Raw genomic sequence first — 18,931 nt, 5'->3', positions numbered from 1 at the left:
GACTCTGAAGCTCAGGATCGATGACCCCCAAGCCACCCTCAGCCTGCGGAAGAATGACTGTCTGCCAAGCTACCCTGGCTCTGGTATCTCTGAGACCATCTCCCCCAGACCACAGGAAATTCCGGACCAACCTTCTGAGCTGTGCCACGCTGGATCTCGAGAAGCACCAACAAGAGGCCACATACCAGGCCATGGCCAGGAGAACCTAGTTGACTACAAGAGCACGACCTGCAAGAGAGAGCTTAGCAGTGCTCCAGAAAGCCAGCTTCCGTCGAATGGAATCTAGCACCGGGAGAAACTGCTGAGCTGGCGTGATGTCCAAGCCGACCTGAAAGCCGAGATATCTAGCTGTCTGTCCCCGCGGGATCCATCTGAAACCCAAAAACCTCCCCCACTGTGAGCATGCCCCAGAGTTTGTGAGAAAACCAACTGATTTGTTCCAGTTGATTTTCGCACCGGCTGCCGAGCAGAAGACCTCTAAGGCCAGCCTCACCCTCTCCAGCATCATCTCATCATCCTGAACGTACAGCGCTGTGTCATCTGCATACTCCGAGTCCAGGAGCTCAGTGTCCTCCCTAATGGGAAGGCGAACACCACGGATCCCGGTCGACCTCGCCCGAAGGTAGTATGTCATGGCCTCGGCGAAGAAGAGAAACAGGTAAGGAGCGAGGGGGCAACCCTGACGCACTGATCTCTCCAAACGAAATCGCTCTCCCATCCTGCTGCCGATGATGACCCTGCTGGAAGCTGTCCTGTATAACGCTGAGATACCCTGAATCCATCCTACTGGGAATCCTAGTCTCTCCAGAGTACCCTCCAGGAAGGACCAGTCCACTCGATCGTAGGCCTTCTCAAAGTCGAGAAGTAGGATGGCTAAGTGCGACCCACTGTGCTGAGCCCACTCCGTCGCCTCTGAGAAGGTGAAGACATTATCCAGGATATTGCGATCCTGGACAAACCCTGTCTGAGTGTCATGAATGAGGTCAGGAAGTAGAGGCCGAACTCTGGCGCTGATCATCTTGGCAAGGATTTTGTAGGCAGTTGTGAGGAGAGTGATCGGGCGCCACTGACGAATCTCCTGTCGATCTCCTTCCTTCGGGATGAGGCAAATCAATCGCGAGGAGAGGCTCTCTGGCATATGTCCGTTGCTGAAAATCCTCTGAAGGGCTGCAAGGAGGGGCTGATGGATCTGATCCCAGAAGGAGGTGAAGAAAGCGCGAGAGAGCCCATCCTCGCCAGGGCATTTCTGCCCATCGATGGCCATCAAGGCCTCCTGCATCTCGTCAGTAGTGAACGGTGCCATCAACGTCGCTTGCATGCTGGGCTGAACAAGGGCTGGAATGTGCCTCCACACCTCCTTGCAGGACCGTCTAGTACGAGGGGCAAGCTGCTCCTGCTGGAAAAGAGTCCTGTAGAAGTCGGTAGCCAACCCCAAGACCTCATCCGGATCAGTAACGATGTGCCCCTCCGCTGTCCTAAGACTCCGGAGCTGATCACCTGTTGCTCTCTGGCCATGCGTCCTGAAGAACTCTCTGCTCATCCGGTCGCCCTTCCGAGCCCAGAATGAGAGGGAGGCGTGGTAGGAAAACTTTGAGCGGCGCTGGAGAGTCTCCTCAAGAAGGGCTTTGGCTCGAAGGGCCTGGATCCGAAGCTCCTCCGAACCCGGAGCTGCCTGCTGGAGTCGCTGAATGGAGGCGAGGTCCCTACGAAGAGCTCTCTCTCTGCCCCACCACTCCTGGCGAACCTGAAGGGCTGCGAGCTGGCAAATCTGGCTGGACTCCTGCAAAGCCTGCGCCACCGAATCTACCAGATCCACGCACTCGCCCCAATCTCTGTCCCAAAGGCTACCGATACTACTGCGCACCTCCTCCCTCGAGAAGATGGAATCGGGAATCCGGCACGAACGGGGAGGAAGGGATTGAGCTGCCGAGTCTAGTGATAAGAGCACAGGCGTGGTCAGAGTGTCGTCCCTGGCACTATACCCACCTGACCACCTCTGCTGATGGCCCAATCGCTGACATAAAATCTATCCAGTCTCTCTAGGAGTCTGCCTCCTTCCCTGCGGAAGCCCCACGAGAAGTCCAAGCTCCCGTGCCATCGGCGGGAGGACGGGTCTCTCCAGCTGTCCCTACCTCCTGTTGCGAAGATAAAGGAGTCCCAAGCGGACTGCTCTGCGTGAGCTATACCTGTAAACTCTGGTCCTCTGCCCTGCTGGTCCTCCAAAGTCTCCAGATTGTTGAAGTCACCTCCAACAATCCATGAATCCATGTCTGGGAGAATCCCTGTGAGTGTCCTCCAGAAAGTGACTCTGCAACGGAGGTCTGTGGGAGCGTAGATGTTGAGGATTCCTATTTTGGAACCCTCCAACTCTAGGCCAACCCAAAGTGCACGGCGTGGAATCAACATACCATGACCAAAAACTCCCTGGGCAAACAACTCGCAAACGGAAGTACAGACACCGCCACTCCTCCCCTGTGTACCAATCGAGGGCTCCCAATAAGTGTGAGAGCGTCCAGGGAGGATCTTCTGGCAGCTACGGGAATGAGCCACTGAAAGCTTATGCTCCTGGAGCAGAAGTATAGCCAAGCGACCAATCACTGCTGGCTGAAGTTCTTGTCTCAAGATGAGCTTCCTAGGACCATGGGTGCCAGAAGAATGAAACCCGTTCACGTTCCAGGAGACAAGGTGTAAGCTCATGATGAGGACTGGTAGGCTGCGAACAACTGTCTGCTCGCGGCTGATGTCGATGAAGAAGCTGACATTTCGGAATGGAGGCGCTGACGCTTTTGAGAGGGTTTGGAGGGGGAGGCGGGGTCGTCCTGCCCGTTCTTCAAAACTTTTAGCAAAGGCGTGAGGCCTTTAGTGCCATGGACAAACGCTTTCTCGAGCCAACTCGAGATCTCTGAGGTAGTCATCCCGTAGAAGGCTCGGAGTTTCTGAGGAGTCCAGGCTCTGACATCATGGGGAAGGGGCCACGACAGAGGGGGCCTGAGGATCACAATCAATCTGAAGCGCTTGGCGGCGCAGCGCCACCGCATGCGCACGTCACCCTCGGACCACTGAGTCTCGAGAAGCTGTCCACCCGACGGGCCTATCCAGGAGCAAACCTGAGCGTGCGTCTGCTCTCTGAGAGCCTCCCAGACCGAGTCGTCTGTCCAAGTCTCAGTGCCGTCGCTGAGAAATGTGAAAGCAAAACTAGGGCCATCCCTCGGGGCCAAGGCTGCGATCTTCCCATCCGCCCCTTTACGGAGCAGGAAGATACTGATGTCGAGGCAAGCAGGGAAGGTCCCAAGGTCGGCCACATCCAAGTAATCCCAGGGACCAGATCTGTAGAAGTCGCGAGGAAGCTCTCTCTCCTGAAGCTGAGGCCCGCCAGAGTCTGCAACTGAGGGGGTCTGGCTAGCAGACAGGGAAGACTGCTCCAGGGATGGTGTAGACTCGGGGTGTCCTGCCTGGGGTGGGGAAGGGGGAGGAGGCTGAGGGGTAGGCAGCTCAGACTCCACGGAAGCGACTAGCGGGGGGGGCGGAGGAGGGGGAGTGGGGGCTGCCCGCGGCTGAGGAATCATCGGTGCAGCTGACACTGCAGGAGAGCTGAGAGGGGCGGGGGGGGGGGATGGGGCTGAAACTGGGACTGGGGCTGAGTAGGAAGAGGAGGGGGCTGAAGAGGAAGAGGTGGGGGCTGATGCTGCGGGTCGGGAAGAGGGGGCTGCGACTGGGGAAGGGGTTGGGGCTGAGTGGAAGGGGACTGGGGAGCGGAAGAGAGGGGGACCTGAGGCTGCGGAGGGCGGGCTACAGTCAAAGAAGAAGCTCTCCCAGAACCTTGGGGCGGTTGCTTGTCAGGTCTCTGAGGCGCTGCTGCAGGTTGGGTAACCTCTGCCTCCTTGCCTTTATCAGAAATCTTCTTATTCTTTCCTCTTTTTCTTCTGACCTCGGTCCAGCCGCCAGCCACCTCTGGACCGGACTCCGGCTGCCTCTGCTCCTCCTGACGTGGCTGCCCGGAGGGGGGGAGGGGGCGGAGGGGGGGGCGGGGGGGGGGCCGGGGGGGGCCGAGAGGAGCTGGAGAAACGTGGACAAGTAGCAGCCAGGTGCCCAAAGCCGTGACACCTCAGGCACTGGCCTGGCTGTCCTGTGACTACCATGCTCTGAGTAATGCTGCCAGCATTTGTCACAATCTCAATCACTGCAGGGAGAGTCGCAGGGTCTGCCACAGCCACACGGACTCGGGGAGCTCCTGCCGCAGTAACCGCGTCGACGAAAGTGTCATGCATCACCCAGCCAAAGTGGGAACCCAGGTCCCTGACTATCGGCCGCAACTCAGCAGCAAGGCCTGGAAAAACTAGCGTCACTGGGTGGTGAGGTATGCGGAAACGAGCATCAAAATCCGCTGCGCTGAATCCACGGTACCAAGGGACTATCATGATGATCTTTCCATCCACAGATGTGGGGGAACCAGCAATCAGGTTGCTCGCAACTTTCGCAGTGGAGAGTTTAAGCCAGAAGATGCCCCTTCCGATAAGGGCCACCTCCTCGATGTGGCTGTCCTCTAGCATGAGAGTGGACTGGAGCCAGTCCCTGATGGCTGATCTGGAGGGAGAGTGTCCAATGACTCTGCCATAGACGGAAGTAAGGGCAAAGTCATTGGCAACCTGTTGTACCCGAGACGACTGTTGCTCTGTCAAGATAACGCGGTAGGCATCTGGAGAGGGAGGGTCCGGCTGGGCCTCCGGTTCCAGGCAGGGAGCCGCCATACCGCCAAGACAAACTGCGAGACCTCCGATGAAGAAGAGGCTGCCACCAAAAAAGGGGGGGGAGATAGATGAGGGATGGAGCCTGGGTGTGACGGAGAAGGATGAGGCGAGACGAATCGAGGCGGGTGGGGGAAGCAGAGGCGAAGGCGGGGGCGGAGGCGGAAGGGGCGGAGGGCAGATGTCGGAGGCGAGAGCGGAGGCGGAGGTCGAAGGCGAGGGGGAGGGGCGGCGGCGGAGGTGAGGGCGGAGGGGGAGGGGCGAGGGCGAGGGGCGAGGGCGGAGGGCGGAGGGGGGGTGAAGGGCGAGGGCGGGGGGGTGAAAGGTGAGGGGCGGGGCGGAAGGGCGGAGGGGCGAGGGGTGGGCAGGTGGGGGGCAAGGCGAGGGGCGGGGGCGAAGCGAGGGGCGGGGCGAGGCGAGGGGTGAGGCAGGGGGTGGGCGGAGGGGCGAGGCGAGGGGGTGAGGGCGAGGGGTGAGGCGAGAGGTGAGGCGAGGGTCGAGGGGCGAGGGGTGAGGGCGTGCTGAGGCGGGGGGGTGTACGGCGAGGGCGAGGCGGGCTGAGGCGGGGGGTGTGCGGCGAGGGCGAGGGGGGTAAGGCGAGGGCGGGGGGGGGGGGCGAGGGCGAGGGAGAGAGGCGAAGGAGGGTAGGGAGGTAGAGGCTGCGGAAGGGAGGGAGGGGGGCTCGCAGGAGCTGCTTTCAGTCGAGGAATCTCAACAGAAATTTGTTTTTACTGTTTACAGTTGAAGAGTGTTGACCCTCTTTGGGTATGCCCTCAAAGTCAGTGTGATGAGACATGGAACTGCCCGATCGATGTCCTCAAAGAATGGGGGATGTGGATCTGTGTACATCCTGGCAAAACAATGAAGCCCTCCTTTGAGATCCACAAGCAATGGTCCTTGTAGAAGCTGAGCTTCACCGGGAGGTCGCTGGGTGCCAACCAGGTCTTGAAACTGTGTAGCTATAAGAGGTTCTCCCGAATAACCTGGTTGACCTCGTGATATGTGAGTGGGACGGAGGGTGGCCTCGTGATATGAGAGAGAGAGAGAGAGAGAGAGAGAGAGAGAGAGCGAGAGAGAGAGAGAGAGAGAGTGATTCTGGCAGCAGCAAAAACTTCTGCATGTGCCATGTACCGTGGAGATCTCTCTGTAAATTAGATGCTATGCCTGGAACTTCTCATTGACTATGTTGCTTACATTGTTAGCTTGGCTATTTGTGTACGTGTTCTTTTATTGAGAAGTCAAATGCTGAACTTATGCAGGATAGATGCTCTTTATGCGATTAAATGCCTTATTAACTGTTGCTTGCAGGACTGTAAAGACATCGGATTTGACATTCTTGAATGGAACACAGGCTTTTTGGACTTCTCTGAAGAAGATCTTTTGAGGCTAATACGTCTCGTAAAAAGTGAAGGACTTAAGGCAAAACCTCAACTAGAGGTGCAAATTCCAAATTTAGAGGATGCCTCTTCTCAGCAGTTACGTCAAGGTGGCCCATCAAAAGCTTGCAGCCAGTTACGAGTGTTTTAGTGTCTGACACCTTGTAATATAAGTCATTAGCTCGGCCTCCTTATTTTCTTCTGTTGTTTGCCACAGAAATGGATGCTCTTATTCGAAGGGCAGAAAGATGCTTGGAAGCTGGGGCTGACATGATCATGTTTGATGCTGAGGGTATAACAAAGGATGTTGAGTTGTGGCGAACTGATCTGATAGCGAAGATCATTGAACGGCTAGGGCTCCAAAGAATTATGTTCGAGGCAGATGAGCCTGAAAGTTTGCAGTGGTTTGTTAAGAACTATGGATCAGGGGTATGGAACGGACAGTTCTTTCTTTTCAATTTTAATATCTGGTTTGGGTGCGGTTTTGTTATCAATGCTTTGTGAGCATGTTAGCTGTTAATCTTGTATGGGTAAGGATTGCATTTCAAAATACTGAGGGTGAAGTAATGCACATTGCAGGTTAATTTGTTCGTGGACCACTCTGATGTGATGAGGCTGGAGTGTTTGCGAACTGGTTCATATCATTCTGGGAGGGACTGGGTTTGTAGTTACAAAATATGAACCAGTGGTTTCTTAAGAACTTGGAAAAGCGGTATGCAATGGTCACTTCGTTGTTTGTTATTTACATATCTTTTGGGGTGCAGATTTGCTTATATTTATCCATCTGATTCCTCCTGTATAGGCCAGGAGTGCATTTCAAAAAACTGAGGGTGAAGCAATGCTACATTGCAGGTTATTTTGTTCTCTTCTGCAATGATCTTTGGAGCGTTGACACACTGGCCTGTATCGGGGCTTGATGATAGATACCACTTAAATGCATGATGAGAACATACATGAGAACTGATATTATAAAAGAAGCATACTTATCAGTAGAATTGCAACTACCCAGGTTACAACACGCGTGCTAAGCTGAATCTTGTGGGAACGATTATAGGACGTGTCATAGAAACCGAGCATGTACCAACTATCAGAACAAAGGTCGTGATACCATTTCCGATATAATAGAGAGCTTGCTTGCTACAACCAGCGGAAGACTTAAACAAGATTACACAACCTTTACATGAATCTCTCACTCCATGTGCACACAATACATAAGAGACAGAAGCACAGATCTGAGAAGTGCACAGCATATAGCACACCAAAACAGTATAAAGAAGGCTCCAAAAGGACATACCCTGATATGGAACGGGATCTCAGTGTACCACCATCAAGCAGCAAGGTGCTGCCATGATGTGGAAACCTGTGTCCTCCAGAATGCTGTTGTCTACCTCCTCCTGGCATCTTCAAGCTTCTGTCAGCCTGCATAGCTTCAGTGGGCTGTTGACTCACTTCTCCAAGGCTCCCCTTATATAGGTGAGGACAAGGCAGCCCTCATCCATTTAAAATGGACGAATGGCCTGCCTGCTACATTGTATGGTTGCCTACATCTTGCCCCACTGACTGTTACTGCAATCTGCTTCTGCAGACAAATTCCTGGGCCTATAGATGACCCCACTGCATGGGGATTCTGTGCCCTTGTGCAGGGCTGTCATACTGTCAGCCTGGCCAATGTAGCCTACGTGACGGCCTGGCCTGGACTGGCCTGGTCAGCATGACAGCCCACTAAGCTGCCCATATGGCTGCTCTTTGCCGCAGCATAGTTGTGGCTCTTTTTCTCTTGTATCAGTGCCCGTAGTAGCTTGCTTTTGCAAGTGGCTTTCCTCTCTTCCCTTCCCATGTTGCAAGTCTTCCTTCTCGATGTCCCTATAAGGGGGCTCATAGGTGGGGAGGTGATCCCTAGAGTCCGAACACCCCCTCTTGACTGTCAACCATAGAAAGCATCCACACATGATTCACAAGGCAGTTTTGCAGCATTACAGAACTAGTTGTACTAGTGTCCATCACCACTCCATTAAATTCTTTCTAGTCGGGTAGCCAAGCTGTGTTATACACTGGCAGTAGTCCCATGCTTCCCCTAGAGCTCTGTACATGAAGCACACACAAGTCTATCACCATGCAAGAAACCACAACCAATCAATCCATGTTTTCAATCACCGACCTTGTTACATCTTCTAAAAGTAACCTTTGTCTAATTTGCATTAGAAATTGATCCAAGAATCGAATGGATTTAGGATTCAAAGTATCCAAGGAGATCTCTACCTAAGTTCAAATATAGTTCCGGGTTGAAATCAATGTTGGTGTTGAATAAGATCTAGGTGCAATTTATTTTGTGAGTACGCCTTTGTAGTTAAGAAGGGTGCCAAGTAATTAAGAGCTGTGCCATCAATGTATTGGATGTTTGATTGTGGCAAACTACTCTTGAGCATGTTGATTTAATGGGATCTTGATGAGGTAATTGTTTGGGGTGAGAAGTTGCACTAAATATCATCCCAGTCGTGGCAACAAATGCAATAAATATGGGTGTTGACAAGATCATGATGGCATGTGATTTGGATGCATGCTTGATGATGATCTCTCGAGTTGTTTTGGACCTTAGGATCAGGGGGAGTCCAATGTAGCAAATCCATGGTTGGGTGGTGAGTTGCTTGCCCTATGGGGCTTGGGTGATGGAGGATTCATGTTACTGTATCAATATCACCAAAAGGTGTCCCATTTGCGAGGAGCTCCCGCCTAATACCTGACAAAGCGAATCTTGGTTTTCGTTTCCCTTGTGATGGCCCCGGTAAAGGAGGTACCTACTAGGTATTTGCTTGGGATCCTGGATGATCCCTACAAATGGATTTTTTCTTAGAGTTTCCAATAGACTATATATGATTGTCATTGAAAAATAATGTGGCAATGGGCAAGCTTGAAATTGGAGAGTTGATCAACATGCTTAGATCGAGGAGTGTACTTCCATGAACACTCAAATGTCACCTTTATCTTGTAGTGTGATAAATTGATAAGGATGTACATCATTCAATGAAAAGTATGATTTATCCAATTCTCTTGGAATCACCTAGATTTGATATCACATACGGTTCACCTTTAACATATACATTAGTGCATTTATTGCTTGCGAAATGAAGATTGTGGGACTTCTTGCTTATGTTGAAATAAAGGCACCTTTTGACATGATACCTTTGTAAGCCCAATTTACAAAGGTTGCACTCCCATTTAATATTCTTGCTAGAGAGAGAGAGAGAGAGAGTTCTTTTGGCCTTAATGTTCATATTGTCTTGAACTCAAATTTACCTAATCTACCTATTCGCAATTAATTAATATCTGTGTTACAACCGACCTATGCCTCAATTAACCTATGTCGAATACATGTAATTGACGTAATTTTTCTCTTGCGCCTCACTTTGCACTACCCTGTCAGGCCCTCTTCTCTCTTGTCCCTCCTCTCCCTCTCCTCTCCTCCCTCCCTCTCCCTCCACTACGCTCAGCCCTCCCGCATTCTCCCTTCCTCTCCCTTGTGCTCAGCTCTCCCTCTCCCTGCCCTCTTCCTCCCTCCACTTAGGCCCCCCCTTCTCTTCTTCCTTCTCGAGGAGGCTTTCACAGCCCCCCTTCTCCTCTACCCCTCTCGCATCCCCCTCCCCTGTCCCCTTATATACTCGTTGGGAGGTTAAGATCCTTCTAGATCTTTAACCTTCTAGACTTCACATGGATATTCGTTAATCACGCCTCCTCCCTTAGCTTAAGTCGTCGTGCTCGTCCTTCCTCCCACACAGAGAAATTAATTAATATTGGTCTTTTTCTTGTTGGGGGGCACTATTGGCTTGAAGTCATATAATTCATATCGGCTTGAATGGTACACTCGAGACAACTCATGAGAAATCGTATGTCTTGTTTTACGTCGTATCACATCATGAATCACATATGTTTGATATCACGTGCCCATGTTTCACATGTATAGTGGTGTATTTAGTGCTTGTCAAACCAAGATAATGGAAATTCTTGGCTCAAATAAAGACACTTCTTGACGTGACACCTTTGTAAGGAGAGAGAGAGAGAGAGAGAGAGAGAGAGAGAGAGAGTTTGGCCTTAAATGTTCATATTGGCTTGAACTTACATGATTGATAAAGGTGAGATTTACATTCCAACTTGTGAGATACCATGGTATTGGCCAACTCACTGATCGGGGTAGAAGACTACTATGAAATGTAGTTTCTACTAGGATGGGACAAACATTCTATTTTGGCTTTAATAATCAATTACCAAGTTGCTCATGATGCTTCTGATTGTGGTTGGGGACATGTCATTGTTGATGTTCTCCTCACTTAAAGTAATTTGCTATAAACATAAGAAAGGTGAAGCAACAAGTAAGGCAAATGGAAATGAAGATGAATAAAATGCTCCAAATGATCGATGAGATGGCGGTACAAAATAATCACCACAAGGATATGAAAGAGCTCGACAAAAACAAGTTGATGGTGTCCAGTTTGCCGGCCAAGCTGATCCTTTTAAGCTTGGAGCAGTTGCTCCAGGCTGCAGCAGAGATGCTTGGCAAAGGAAACTCTGGAATGGCTCACAAAGCATTGTTGGTCGGAGATAGTTTGAACTTGGAAAGACAAGGTGCAGAGGAGAGAAGGAAGAAAAGTGAAAGGAAAAGTTGAGGCAGGGAGATGAGGGAGACGGAAGAGGGGAAGAAGGTGCATGGGTATGACGTCTTCCGACAAACTCTAGTTCCGACAAACTCTAGTTCCACCACTTCCATGGCTGCCAAGTGTTTATCAGCCCACAGGATTTCCAAGGGTAACTAAACGTTGCTATAGCCTGCCCCTTTTAGGGATAGTGCTAATAAAAGAAATGAAAAAGTGAGCTCAAGGTTTCAAAATCTTTTTTTGAAAAATTCCAAAAAATATGCACTAGAAAAATGACAATTGATTGTAGCCTTCTTCCCACATGAAGATGCTTGATGTGTGTAAAATGCAAAATTTTGTCCTTACAAAGATGTTGGCTCTTTAGCCCACAAAGATCCTTTAGTATTTTGAGGAAACATCAAATGGATTTCAATGCCATGTTGCTATACAACGCTATGCATCTAGTATTATTTTCCCTTGTTTATCTCCATTTATCACATTTATGTATCGTTCCAAGTTTTCTCCTAGAATTTCATCAGATTGACAATCATTTATCACATTTATGTATCGTTCCAAGTTTTCTCCTAGAATTTCATCAGATCGATTGTCAACTTGATTTATAGGCACTATAGCCTTCATTGTTGGTTCATTTCTTTGGATTGGCTATTCTTCCATTGTAAAACACTTTTACTTGTATGATTTAGAGTATTCAGAGGGCATTGTGCTTGGTGTTTAGCTTGCATTCTTCTCTAGTATCTCTACCCTTTGTTTGTACACTTTCCACACCACATGTCGGTTCAAAAATCTAGAACCAACTTCCATGGATCCTTGTGTTTGTGCATAGGCCTCCACAATTTGAGCTACTAGCTTCTTGGTGTCCTCCTTTTTAGGCTTCTCCTCATAGTTCATCTTTGCTTCCATTTTTTATTCCTTAGCTCCCGTGGCCAATGTGCCCTTCTTAAGGGAAGTAGGGGAGAGACAAGTGCACACAATATGTTAATTGTATGCTACTTGTATTATGAACATATTGGAGAATATATACATCACCTCTTAGGGTTTTCCTGTGTTGCTTTCCCATGCAAGTAAACTCAAACACATCTTTTTCAAAATATACATGTGGAATCCCTTGCACCATGTTCATCTTCTAGAGGTATAGAAGTCTTTTGAAATTGAGGTGACCATACCTCTTGTGCCATAGTGTAATCAAATAGGCATCCCAACTGTGGTGATGAGAATCAAAGATGGATTTGAGACTCTCTGATCCCTTCTTGTGGGGCATATCATCAGCCATCACTATGTTCTCGATTCTTGTAGGGATGGAGGTATAGAACCATTCCTTCTCGGGACTTATGTGGTTGCTCATGCTAGAGTCAAACTATCATGTGTCCTCATCCTTCTATGTCTGACTTGTGGCCATTTTGTGAGATGAGGACTTTATGTTCATAGTCCTAAGAGTTGTCTTCATCATAGGCATAGTTTGTAGGTTGTTGTTATTGATTTTATTGACGATAGTTTTTTGTCTCTTTTCATGTTTCTGCATTCTACTTCCCAAAGGCCTGGGATGCCACAATAATTTTAGTTCCCTTCTCTTTTATGCTTGCATGGTTTCCTCCTCTTCCAAAGTTCCTTTGCCTCTAGAAATTTTCTAGTTCCTGTGAGGAAGATGGAGCTTGTTTTCCCTACTTGTGTTCTTTGCCTTTATTGTTTGGGTGACCAACATCCTCTGGCTATGAAAGCAATGTCATGATTCTTGGAATCCATATTGAGACCACGTCCCAAGTGCTCCCGAATGAGCACATTTGATATGAGTTTGAATGAGGGAGGTGTATCTCATGTGACTATCATAGCAACCATGAACTGTTTGATGTCCTTCCCAAGTCTGTTCATGACAATCTAGACTACATGTTATGATTTGACCTCTTATCTGATTGAGCTGAAATAATCACCAAGGTCCTTCAATGTGAGCAAGAAATATGGGCTTGATTTAGTTGGAAGCTTGGGATTGTTCAACTGGTTTCCCAACGAGAGTATTCGTGATATGCTGTTAGTGTTGAACCATCACTCAAGGGCATTCCATGCGACTATGGCCAATGTTTGACCTTGAAGTATAGGGATCATGACATCCTTCACATTAAATACTATTATTCAGGGGACCTTTCGTCCCAACCCGACCGTTGCTTAGTGAGCTCTAGAAGATGATCTAAGTTGAGGGGAGTCGCCATAATCTCTTCAGCTAGGGAATCAACATTTTGAACTTCTAGTTGCCTTAATGTTATCACATCGATCTTGCTATTGTGATCTATAAAAATGACATTGCCGTGAGATCTAGCCACCATAATGAACAAGCCGTTTGTACAAAAAACAAAACATGTATAGAATAGATAGAAATAACATGCCAATGATAAAAAAGACCTTTACAAGGCTTGAAAAAATAGTGCAAAAACCAATGCTAAATAGTCAGTTGGTGGCTTTGCAATGTGGCATGTGCGTGCATCTGTGTGACTATCCATATCTCAAGGACCCTAATTTCCAAGTGACTCACCAAGCGTGAAGCTGTGTCTGTTGGGTGTCAACTTTTGTGAGTTGAATATCAATGATAAGATCTGAAGGGATTGATGCGATTAGGAATGAACTAAGGTTTTTTGAGCAAGGACTTAATTGAAATTTTTGGAGTTCAACAATCTCCTCTAAGATATACTAGTCATATACCTAGACTACTTGTTGATTGAGGAAAAATGTAACAAAATATTTTTTATCTTAATTCATTTTAAGTGTTGGGTTGAAGCAGCTACAATTTTGATTCTGATTAAAGATCTGGATTTGAAATCTATGGTGAAAGTTGGCCAAACCCCAGATCTAAGGAGTGCGTTGCAAAGAGCATGAAAAATCAATCAGTTCTTCTTTTCATCGATCTTGAAGATGCCCCTTAAATTGAAAGCTATGGCACAATTTACCCTACCCTTGATCCAAAGGGGTGTGCGCAACTGGCATGGCATTGGATGCCATATATTAATTGATTAGCACCCTTGTTCCGATGACATGGTAGTATCTATGTGGAGACATGATGTGGCATGGTCCGTCAAGCAACAATGATGATAGAGTTGACTTGGAACAGAGGGAAAGATAAGCTAAGGGCATGGTGGGGTTAGAGGCTAGAAGGCATAGATAGCATGATGTGGCAAACTATAGGCGGTAAGTACCAGGTGCGCTATCTAAAGACCTTTGACAAGTGGGCGCGAGTAATGAGGCAACAAATTGTAGGGGTGCTAGCATGGTTGATCTACAAGAGGCATTGGCACGCGTGAGTAGGCAGCTAGATGGCATGAAACACTTATTTCATTAATTTTGGACTCATATGTCTGCTTTTGTACTATTCCTTAAAATCCTTCCCAAATGAAAAGTTTACTTTATGAAAATGTCATTCGAGAATCAAAAGTTTACTTTCTGGCATTGTCATTTCCACATAATACATTTCAAAATATCTCTCTACAATGTTGCACTAATAATGCAAAAACTACTATTAAATCCTAATTTTGTATTTCTTGTTTTTAAGAATCGTATTCTTAAATTAAAAAATCCCTTGAGTTATTAGTTTAAATCCATGAAAAACCACGCTCTTGAAGATTCACAAAATTTAAAAAATGTATACACAAGAGACCTGCAAGACTGTTTTTTACTTTCAATGCAGAAAACTATAACACTCTTGAATATTCAAGAAATTAAAAGGTTTATATAGACATGAGACATGATGGAAGCCTCTTTTGTACTCTAAAAAATAGCAATAGCTATGCTTGCAATTTTACATTATCATAAGTTTACAAGAAATATTGCTCTGGATGAGTCTTTGTACAAAGGATCTTCCGTGGCCTTTTCAATAATTATTTATGCCTTTATAGTGAATTAAGTACAAATGGGCGATCCAAACATGAAAGGATTTGCCGTGGCCTTTTCAATAATTTAATTTTGCCTTTACAGTGACTTAAGTAGAAATGGGCGATCCAAACATTTGCTTGTTTGAATGTCCTTTTCTGTCGTCACAGAAATGAGCGATCCAAACATTTGCTTGTTCGAATGTCCTTTCTGTCGTCACTTGTCACTTGGATGCATCTTCATTCACTCTCATCTGACCACCACCACCACCTTCACTCTTTCTCGATATTTGAATAGCGTTATCATGGGCATTCTTCATTTGCACTAGCTCCTTCTACTTCCTCCTTGACAAGCATCTTTATGAACTCTGTGATGTGCAAAATAATTGGTTGCGATAATTTTATTTTGTCTTCTACATCATACCCTATGTGCTTCTTTGTTTTCTTCGTCCTTGATTTCCCAAGATACTATGACTGTCTTTGTGGAAAGTTTTGAGATTGCATCATGGTTTGGGACCCATTCCTTTCTTAGACAACTACTATACAATGTATTGTTATCCTGGTTCTCCTTCCTACCCCTTGGCTCATACCATACCGCTATAAATGTTGTAGCTCTCCCCCGGTCATCCATGCTCACGTCCACTACTTTCGCAACCCAAAACTTCACGTTCTCATGTTCATCATCCGATGGTTGAACCACAACAAAACAATGGATGTCTATGTCTATTTGTGGCATAAAGTCTCTCTTCTTGGGTCCACAATATGGACGTGGGAGCAACGATTCAAACTCATTTTCAAAGAGACCACATGCTGGGCGCAAGTCGTTACCAATAGTTGGCCAAAATAAAGACCATTCTGCCTTAATATCATCTTCTCGCATTTTTGCAAGGTCCTTTATAAATTGGTAGGTCTTGCTAATTACAACAGTAGTGTGTTCCTTCCAAGAGGGTTTCTAATCAGGAAATCTCCGGAGCATTTCCTCTTTGTATGTAATAAAAGCTTTTAAGCCTTCTATTTCACCTTTGGATTTCTCGTTGAATTCTTTTATAGGAGCCCATGTTGAATGCATTTCTTTGCTCGGAATTGAAGTTAAGAGAGAGTCAGGTTCTTCAGGTTCCCATTTTGTATCAAGAGAATAGTGTTGCCACTGCATCATTGGTTTTTCATCCTTTAAGAAAAAGCGAAAATAGTGTGGAGCGCTATGACCTATCAGGGCATCATCACCTTTTTGTATGAAAGGTAGAATAAAGCTCTTCCAATCATACATCCTTTCAACCATTGAGCATACTGTTCCTTCCTTGTGGCCACCAACTTGCCTCTCACATTTTCTTATCAAGTCATCCATCGTCTCCATGTCCTTGTGTTTTAGTTCTCTTAAAACTATGCTAAATACTTGATCAATATCCTCATGTATCTGCCCAACCAACAAATACCCAACTTCAATCTCATTGAAGATTCTATGAGCGATTAGCATTGAGCAAAATGCAAAGAACAGTACATTCTTATTCTCTCATCCACAATTGTCTGCTTGTACTCTCAAAGTTGCAGGTAGGCAACCTTTTTTTGCATGTACATTGTGAATTGCCTTCATAACGGATGTTACAACATGATTGCTATCATGTAGATGCAAGGAATCAATCCATATGTCTGCAAAAAACTTAAATCCATGCACTAACACTCCACATAGATGTGTCTTTAAAAAGTATTTTCCTTGTAGCTTAGGTGGAATGTTAATGAATCGAGGTAATGTTGTTGTATTTTGATCCATACCATCTACAATAATGCACATGTACTCATTTGGATGAGAAATAGCTTGCTCCTTCCAAAATGCATATTTTATTCTGGAACGTCGAACAAGTCCATGATGAAATTCTCTCTTTTTTTTGTAAGTTTCTTTTTGTTCTGGAGATGTTGCACTCTCAAGTGCTCGCTTTAGATCATCACAGTTGTTGCACTTTGACATTTTTTGCCTCTTTTTCCAAAGAGTATACAAAGTATGAAAAGATGCTGGTGCATGCCCTCTTTGCCTCTGTGTTTCTCCAATAGAGTTAAATACTTCTTTTTTTGTCAAACCTATCGAAAGATGCATTTCTGATAGATGGGGTTGCGGCAAAGCATTTTCATGAATGTAGTTTTGCAAAATTGCTGTTGCTGCAACTGTTGAGGCTCTTGTTTTGGGCCTTCGTATGTTTCCATGAATGTTAAATTTTGCTCCATACTTTGCTTTATTATCCAAATTCCAATATGTGCCATGTGATAATCCTGTAATAATGCAATATGCATTATTGCAAATACTTCTTTCATTTATAAGAGGCCTTATCTGTTGTCCTCAACTTCACCTTCTCTTATCATTTACAAGAAAGCAAGACAGTCTCGTGAGTAGGTATTCATTTCTTCTGCTCCCATTCCTTTGCCAGACATGTTCTCTACAGCCCTTGTAGATCACATTGCTTTTAGCATAACATCTTCATTCATTACTCTTATTCGCTTTGGTTGCTTTTATGGATCTGCCTGGACTCGCTTTCGTTTCATGCATCTGTATGTCCGTTTTGGGACCTTCTGTACATTCTTATTTGGATTTGTGCAGTTCTCCTTGTAAGATTTATTTGTCACTTTGTTTTCATGGGATGTTGCATCCTTGATCTTATTACTCTGACAATCAAATACTAAATAGTCCTTTGTTGATCTCATCCCTACTTTTGATACATTCGTAGAACCATTTGTAACATTAATTGTTTCACAGTCAAAGTCAAATACCGAATAGTCCTTTGTTGATCTCATCCCTACTTTTGATACAATCGTAGAACCACTTGTCATAGTGGCGATAGAGTGTCCAGAATGATCTTCAAACTCATCTATTCCTGAGAGATAATCACTCATTGATGCACTTTCTATGGATTTCATAGCTCCATAGTCTTGAAACTCCTCTACTCCTGAGAGAACATCACTCATTATATCATCGTGCATGATTTCCATAATTCCATGGTTACTTGGTTTGACTCCAAGAACTTTATTAGTATCCATGAAGCCATCGATGCTTGATAAGATATCACTTTTGACATCTTTGGCCAAGTTCTCAATGTGCATGAACTCATCCGACTCGGATAAGGCATCACTTGTGAAATCTTTTTATTTCTCGGTACCAATGAACTCATCGACTCCTGATAAGATGTCAGTGCTATAGTTGAGTGCATTGGAATCATCCATCTCTAAAGGAGTAGAGCTTGGTACATTGGCATATTCTTTCAATTCTTTGATGTTGTAGTATACATTATGTTTATCATTAAAAACCACATGTCGAGTCTTTCCAATCTTTAAAAATTGCATGCTCCATCTCAAATCCTGGATGTGCACATTTATCGAGCAAAAACCTACGAGCAAAAAAGTCTGAGCGATAATGTTTGACACCAACCATGCTAGTATATTTCTCAAAGGAATATACAATTCTTTCATAATTTCTCGTTTATGGAACCATATACTTACTTATTTATCATTATAACCCTCATTTTAGAGAACATCATCTATATATGAACAAATAGTGAACACTTTAGAAACTCCTATAAATCCCTCCCTACCATACTCTCTTTTGAGGATTATGGTAATTCAATCGATTTAAAAGGGTTTCCCTTACCTTTAGCAATCCCATATTTGAAGTATTAAGAAGCTCTCATGTAACAATGTATACAATATTCCTTGGATGAGTAGGAAAAGGATATTGAAAATCTCATAATTGAAGCCATTATTATCGATCATAAATTAATCCCTAATCCATTATCAAATATTGGAAGGCAAGGGAGGTATTTTTAAAATATTCCCAATTCTCCAAACCTAAGTACTTTTCAGGAAATGTGGTCCCTACTGAACTCCTTCCTACCATAATATGAATTAGGAAAAGTTGTAACTCTCATATACATCTTGAAATTTCCAATTTATCTCTTCTATCCCTATTAAAAAAATAGAATTTTAAGCCTGCTATTGCATATATCATGAAATTTTGAATATTTTTCCTTTTTACAGCTCCTCAATCTGAGCTAAGGAGCAAAAGCTATGACCCATTCTTTGTAGGCTCTCCAAGGGTATTTCGTCGACGGAATAGTGTTGGGGCAAGCTCTTCAAACCATATTCCTTTAGTAGAATACACTCAAAGGGGCTATTAAAAAGACATTATATATTTTTCTTAGCTCATCTTGAGGAGCTGTAAAGAGGATATTTGCTCAAAATTTCATGATCTAACCAATGGTGAAACGAAAAGAAAGGATATTTGAAAGTCATAAAATAAGTCGCCATTTGGACATTATATTTGTATATTATATAAA

At 45.5% G+C, this 18,931-nt stretch overlaps 1 protein-coding gene across 1 annotated transcript in view; it reads left to right on the top strand.

Moving 5' to 3' along the window:
• The window catches only part of HSA32 (Aldolase-type TIM barrel family protein), a 45,425-nt gene extending 38,158 nt beyond the window's left edge, over positions 1–7,267 (top strand). The window contains exons 3-6 of the mRNA XM_087400128.1: positions 6,054–6,231; positions 6,339–6,550; positions 6,701–6,833; positions 6,974–7,267. Coding sequence (XP_087256254.1) covers positions 6,054–6,231; positions 6,339–6,550; positions 6,701–6,802 — 492 coding nt within the window. The 3' untranslated portion in view covers positions 6,803–6,833; positions 6,974–7,267. The remainder of the gene's footprint in view (positions 1–6,053; positions 6,232–6,338; positions 6,551–6,700; positions 6,834–6,973) is intronic.
• The last annotated feature ends 11,664 nt before the right edge of the window (positions 7,268–18,931 follow it).

This window comes from Dipteris shenzhenensis, chromosome 28 (genome assembly GCF_047967505.1).
Source record: "Dipteris shenzhenensis isolate YYH24624 ecotype China chromosome 28, Dip_SZ_1.0, whole genome shotgun sequence".
Classification (NCBI taxonomy): Eukaryota; Viridiplantae; Streptophyta; class Polypodiopsida; order Gleicheniales; family Dipteridaceae; genus Dipteris; species Dipteris shenzhenensis.
Note: the sequence above shows the minus strand (reverse complement) of the source record. Positions and strands in the feature narration are given on the sequence as shown.